Source organism: Arachis ipaensis, chromosome B01, assembly GCF_000816755.2.
Source record: "Arachis ipaensis cultivar K30076 chromosome B01, Araip1.1, whole genome shotgun sequence".
Classification (NCBI taxonomy): domain Eukaryota; kingdom Viridiplantae; phylum Streptophyta; class Magnoliopsida; order Fabales; family Fabaceae; genus Arachis; species Arachis ipaensis.
This window is the reverse complement of record NC_029785.2, coordinates 972695-979597: the sequence shown is the minus strand read 5'-3', so window position 1 is coordinate 979597 and position 6903 is coordinate 972695. Positions and strand designations below refer to the sequence as shown.

Sequence of the window (6903 nt, the reverse complement as noted above, 5' to 3'; positions counted from 1 at the left end):
CTTCTAACTATGGAATGTTGACAGACTGAAGCACCAAAGAAAAAGCCTAGCAAATCGCTCTATGCAAAAGCAACTGACACAGGAATAGATCCAAAAGTGGCTGCAAAGAAGTTGAACGTTGATTGGGATTCAGCAGCTGAAATTGAGGAGGTGGATGATGACGACGATACAGAAGTGCCGCCAGCAGTGGTCAGTTCCTAACCTGCCTCGGAGATAATTTTTAATGCTCTTGTTTCCTGCTTATTTTGTTTGGTTAGCCACCATGACTGTTCCTATTTGAATTTGAAAAACTATGATGTTGTAATGTATGATCCAAGATACAGTCTTTCGGAAAATTAAATTGAACTAATAATCTAACTTGATGTTCATAATGATAATGAATTTGGCTCCATTTCATTTTAGTCATAGAATTCATGATATTCAGAACTATGTACAAAAGTTTGTTGAAGAATAGTATGGAGTTCTCACAATTATCATTTAAATTCATTAACTTTTCTTTTTTAATTTAATTTATGTGCTTTGTTGGAAAAATCTTGCATGGCTTATCTCGAGGATTAATGTTATATAGACTCATGTTTATGGTGAATCCTATACATGGCAGCATATCAACTACTCAAAACATAAGTTATAACTTCATATATTTGTATCATCATCGATTGATACATTGCCACGTGTAGGATAGGATTCACCATATTTTGAAGTCTACAATAACATTTTTTATCTATCTGAAGTCCTGATAAAGGAGGAGAGTTGTATTAGACCGTCAACTTTGTGACATCTGATATTTTTTTCTACCATCTTTTATTTTACTTTTGTTTGGTGATTCATTGAAGGTTTTCCACTGAGGAAGTTCTTTGGCCTGCAGGGCTATGGAGCACTATACTTGGTCACGGCTTTCCCTGTAATTATCGGTATCTCGGTAGTTTTGATTTTGTTTTACAATTCCCTCCAGTAGGAACTGTTCCGGTACCGGTATCATTACTGGCCCAAGAGACCTGAACCCGGCCTCGGGTCCAAAATCCCCACTCCTGAACAGGAACTTACATTCAAATTCCTTGTACAATGTTACACCACATGTTATAATGAGGTAATATAATATATATTGCAAAATTTTCACTTTACATCATCTAATTAAACATTGTAGTGTTTATTTATCTTGGTGAAACTAGTGTTACTAAATCTAATGTTTTTGAGGAAAGCTGCCTGTGAAAGAAGAAACAATGTTTGTTGCATCTGATAGTTTATTCTAGGAGTTGATTCCCTTAGGGAAAGTTGATAAGAATTAAAACTTACGTGAATGTATATCTATAAAATTCATGCATTTAGATGACCTTTTAAATAGTGGATTTGAAAATTAATTATTTTTAATGATGTAATAATACGAATATCTTATAACCTATAAGAGTGGCATGACAAGCACTCAAATCGACTTCTTCTTGTTGAAGAGAGTCGACCGAAAATTTTGCATTAATTGTAAAATTATTCCGGAAGAGAGTTTAACAACACAATATAAGATGCTCGTCATGGATTTTCGCGTTGAACAAAAATTGAGGAAAAGACATCATACGTAGAACACAAGAACAAGGTGGTGGCGGATGAAAGATGAAGAACAAAGAAGCTTTTTAAGGGACAAAGTGAGAAAGGAATGGAAGCACGGAGGAGATGTGGAGGGAGATGGCAGAAATTATTAGAAGAACAATAAAAGAAAGTTTTGGTGAATCTAGAGAGATAGGTCCAAGAGACAAGAAATCCTGGTGGTGGAATATGAGTGTACTAGAAAAGATAAAGGCAAAAAGGGAGTACTTTAAAGAGTGGTCTTTATACCATAATGCAGATAATTGGAAAAAATATAAGGGGGCTAAGAAAGATAAAAGTGACTGTAACTAAAGCAAGAACAAGAGCATATGAGGGTTTCTACCAGTCTTTAGACACGAAGGAAGGAGAAAAAGGTATATATAGAATCACAAAGAGCCGTGAAAGAAGAATGAGAGACTTTGATCAAGTTAAGTGCATAAAGGATAAAGACGGAGAGGTTTTAGTTCAAGATGAGAAGATCAATGAAAGATGGAAGAGCTACTTTTACGAGTTATTTAATGAATGACAGAAGACTCTTCTGAGCCTTGGTCGGTTATGCACGAGGAAAGAATATCAAAACTTCAACTACTATTGAAAGATTCGAGACTTTGAGGTAAAAGAGGCTCTAAAACAGATGAAAAATGATAGACAATAGGACCCGATAATATTCCGATTGAAGTTTGGAAGGGTCTTGGAGAGAAAGATATCAATTAGTTAACCAAGTTTTTTAATCAGATTTTAAGGTCAAAGAAGATGTCAGATGAGTGGAGACAGAGCACCTTGATAACTATCTACAAGAATAAGGGAGATATACAGAGTTATGAAAACTATAGAAGGATCAAGCTCATGAGTCATACCATGAAGTTATGAAAAAATGTGATAGAATGGAGGCTAAGACAAGAGACATAAGTAACAGAAAACTAATTTAGTTTTATGCCAGGCAAATCCACCACTGAAGCTATATACATGTTAAGAAGGATGATGGAGAGGTATCGTAGTAATAAAAGGGATCTATATATAGTGTTTATTGATTTGGAAAAAAGTATACGATAGGGTGTTAAGGGAAGTCTTATAGAAGGTTTTGGAAAGGAAGAGAGTAAGAATCGCATATATTCGTGCAATTAAAGATATATATGATGAGGCTACAACTAGTGTGAAGACTCAAGGTGGTGTGACAGAGGAATTTTTTATTGGTATAGGATTATAACAGAGATCATCCTTACGTCCATACCTTTTCACATTAGTCTTAGAAGCACTCACAGAGGATATCCAAGAGCCTGTGTCATGGTACATGCTTTTTGCTGATGATATTGTCCTTATGAGAGAGTCAAGGAAAGACCTAAATAAGAAGTTGGATTTATGGAGAGAAGCTCTAGAGATATATGGTCTGCGCATAAGCCATAGAAAGATGGAATATATGGAATGTAAGTTTGGCCGCCAAAGGAAAAACCTTAATACAAAGGTAAAGATTGAAGAAAATATTCTACGAAAAGTTAAAAGTTTTAAGTATCTTAACTGTATGATGCATCATACAGGATAATGGAGAGATTGAATATGATATAAATGATAGGATCCAAGCAAGTTGGTCAAAATGACGGAGTACGTCTAGTTTTATATGTAACAAAAAAGTGCCTTTAAAATATAAAGGTAAATTCTATCGCACTTCTATCAGACCGGCTATATTTTATGGTACAGAGTGTTGGACTGCCAAAGGTGAGCACGAACATAAGTTAAGTATGGGAGAGATGAAGATATTGAGATGGATGAGTGGTCATACGTGATTGGATAGAATAAGGAATAGAGATATAAGAGAGAGAGTTGGAGTAACACCTATTGTGAAAAAGATAGTAGAATCACATTTTAGGTGATTTGGACATGTGAAAAAAAGATTGACAGAGCACCAGTCAGGAGGGTGAATGAGATAGAAAATGGATAAGGGGTGAAAGACAGAAGAAATCTTAGGAATACCATCCATGAGGTGGTCAAACGAGATCTATATGTTGTAAACGGTAGCTCTGTAAACATGATACATGATAGAACTCAATGACGTCGTTTGATCCACGTAGTCAACCCCACCTAGTGAGACAAGACTTTGTTGTTGTCGTTGCTAATGATATAATAATATACATTGAATATCCATGTAAAATTATTTCATAAATTCATAAATAAAGCATAGGTACTTCTATGACAACTTGTTAGACATTTTATAGGACACGTATGGCATTGTTAGTGCTAGCACGTTTGAAATTTGGCAGGTGATATTATAGGTTAATGTTGAAACTTGTTTCATAATGTCGTGCATACAATCATTATACAAAAAAACATATGGTATTAAGGAGTAATTGGCCAACATGTCATTATTATCATCATCATCATCATTTCAGAATCAATTAATTTATATTAGAGATAGAACATGGTCAGCACGATCAAGATGTGGATGGACATATAAATAAACCAAGAAATATGAACACAAAATTGCAAAGAAAGCTGAAGGTGATGTCCCTATGACAATAATGGACAGCCCCAAAATCCTAGTCAAGAAGAGCTCACAAAAAGAAAAGCATACTGTGGTAGATCCAATGACAGTTGAAGATTCTTCTTTCAATCATGGATTCTTTGATATTTCTCTTCCAATTTTTAGCACAACTATGGCATTTCTACCACTACGACCTCTAAAACCAAAATTCTTGAGACACAGTCTTCCAAATTCGGCTAACTCATCGCCAGGGTTAACCTCGGCTATGTTCAAGAAGAATACAAAAGTTGGGATTTGGGAATCACGACGTCAAGCTAGTAACTTGACACTCAAGGATCATCATCTGCAACCAGAGATCAACTTAAGAAGAAGCAAGTCGTGTGGTGAACGATGGGATTATGAGCCGTCGGATGAACTTGATCTTTGGTTGCTCAAATCGTCTATTGCCAAACATGCTAACAGGTCTCCTCTTAACGAGATCCAATCCATTAGTACTGGTATAATCGTTTCTAACCAGTCTTGTGGTAATTTCTCCAGAGAAAAACCTCTTGATAGAAATCTTTCCAGTGGCGACGGTTCGTTGGAACCTGAAGAGGGATTCAAATGCAATGCTCTTTGCTTGCACTTGCTGAGTTTTGGAAAATCAAAGCAACTTAAGGAAAGAAAGAAAGGGCAAGAAATGGAAGGTGCATTAGTATCTAGAAGAGTCTCTTTGGAGAAGTTTGAATGTGGTTCTTGGGCTTCTTCAGCTCTATTTCAAGAGATTGAAGGAAGGGATTCTAAGAGTACTAGTACCTACTTTGACCTACCAATGGAATTGATCAAATGGAATGCCAATGATGTAGATGCACCAATTTCATCAGCTTTTGTCTTTGAGAAGGACCATGATAGGGTTCTCAATAATGGATCCTCTAAAACAAGCCTTGACTCTCAAGAATCCTACATTAGTCCTCGTTTAAGAAAAGCCAGAGAGGATTTTAATGCTTTCTTAGAAGCACAAAATGTATGATGATCTTTTCTTTTGCATAATAATGTGAAGTTAAGGACTACTATATTTATTCATTAATAATTATTTTTTCTTAAATGTATTTGTTTTGGGAAATAATAGTTCCTTTTAATTTATTTCTGAAACATTTCCAAGTATTCATCTTCATGCAAGACAACCACTTATTATCAATCATTGTACTATTTTCTTTTAAGAATTCCAAAAATATTCAAAGTTTTTATAGAAAAAGTACAAAATTTTAAATTTTTAAAATCTTTGTTATGCATGTATTAGAACAAAAGGTCTAAAACATTCTTCTAATTGGTGTGCCAAGAAGAGATACTATTCTTGGCATGACCAACTGATTCTACTCAGTTAAAATTTGGCACCACCTAAATGCATGGCCATATTCTCAAAAGTCAAATTATTAGCGGTTTAAGTATCAGATTTTTTTTCCATGCTCGATTCTTCTTTCAAATACCTTGAATAATGAGTATCTGCATTTAAGAACGCCATTAATATTTCTTATAATTAAATTAAAGTACCAGTTTAAACAACTGTTCTACTATAGGATCTTTCATAGCTTATGTCCATTCTTTAATCCTAACAATATATTGCAAGTTGTTTTCTGTTGTGTCACACCATCGCTGATATGGTATTGGACTATATATAATAAATTCTATATCTGTCTCAATCAGTCATGTTGTATTTGTATTAAATTTTATCGATCTATGATCCTGATTCATGATTGTGGACACGGGATATTATGGAGTGCATTATGTTTCCTGTTCCATAAGTTTTAATTGAATGCATCTTATATTGCATGAATTGCATAATGAAAATATTTTAGAGAAATTTCCCCTTCATGAGTTCTCAAGTTAAATATGATGTGGCTAACAGGGTTCACTTCTAGGTGTTGAGGTTGATAACTTTGGAAGATCATATCATACTGAATTGATTTCTCGGAATGATGAAAATGATAAGGAGAAAGTGGCCAAAGCCAAAGATGGATACTTCTTGAAAAGCCAAATATACATTATTGACATCCCACAGGTCACTATTACATTGCAACAAAGATGAATCTTATTACTCATACTTCATATTATCAATTCACAACCCAGCTCTTTTATTAAAATTTAGCCAATATTTAATCAGTAGAAAAAGAATGTATAATTTCACATTATTAAATATAATCTTATACCATTAAAAATATTAATAATAACTAATTAATGGTTATAAATCATAAAATGTGCTAACCCTAGCATTACTGCTATACATACCCATAAACAGCGATAAAAGGTCTGTGACTAGAAGAATTATTTTAAGTAACATATAATCTATTTTCCTTTTTATCATCGATTTTATTTATTTTTTAAATAAAATATGTGGGTATTAAGTATTAACTACACATTGGTCAAAAACTGATGGGATTCCTTTCTTTTCACTGTTTCTTATTTTGGGTAATTCTTTCCACCACAGGGAAAATTTGTGTTCATCACTATATCAAATTATTCTTTTATCTCTGTGGACTCATTAATTAATTATTACAGTTCCCTATATAATTTAAATTTTGTTTTTTCTTGTTTATTTTTTATGAACCTTTTCTTGTTTATATATACTGTGTCGCTTAGATAATTTGTACAATAATTAAAAAAATAATTATAAATCAGATTAAAATAGAATACCATCTCCATAATTGTTGAGTGATGATAGTTGATTTAATACAAGTGTATAGTCAAATTACTTCCAATTAAAATGTGCTTTAACATTTTAGTGATGAGCTCTCAAATAATCAAGCTTGAAAATATTCATGATATATATACATATATCATTATTTATTTTTTGGAGAAAATAATAATAATAATAA

At 33.4% G+C, this 6903-nt stretch overlaps 2 protein-coding genes across 2 annotated transcripts in view; both read left to right on the top strand.

Moving 5' to 3' along the window:
* The window catches only part of LOC107626525 (ycf3-interacting protein 1, chloroplastic), a gene marked incomplete at its 5' end in the record, with an annotated part of 3800 nt that extends 2677 nt beyond the window's left edge, over positions 1 to 1123 (top strand). Inside the window, 2 exon segments of the mRNA XM_016329459.2 lie at positions 25 to 189; positions 866 to 1123. Coding sequence (XP_016184945.1) covers positions 25 to 189; positions 866 to 955 — 255 coding nt within the window.
* On the top strand, positions 3320 to 5071 carry LOC107615876. Its single transcript, XM_016317897.2, has one exon. It carries the CDS (start codon positions 4080 to 4082, stop codon positions 5058 to 5060), a length of 981 nt encoding a protein of 326 aa, XP_016173383.1. The 5' UTR covers positions 3320 to 4079; the 3' UTR covers positions 5061 to 5071.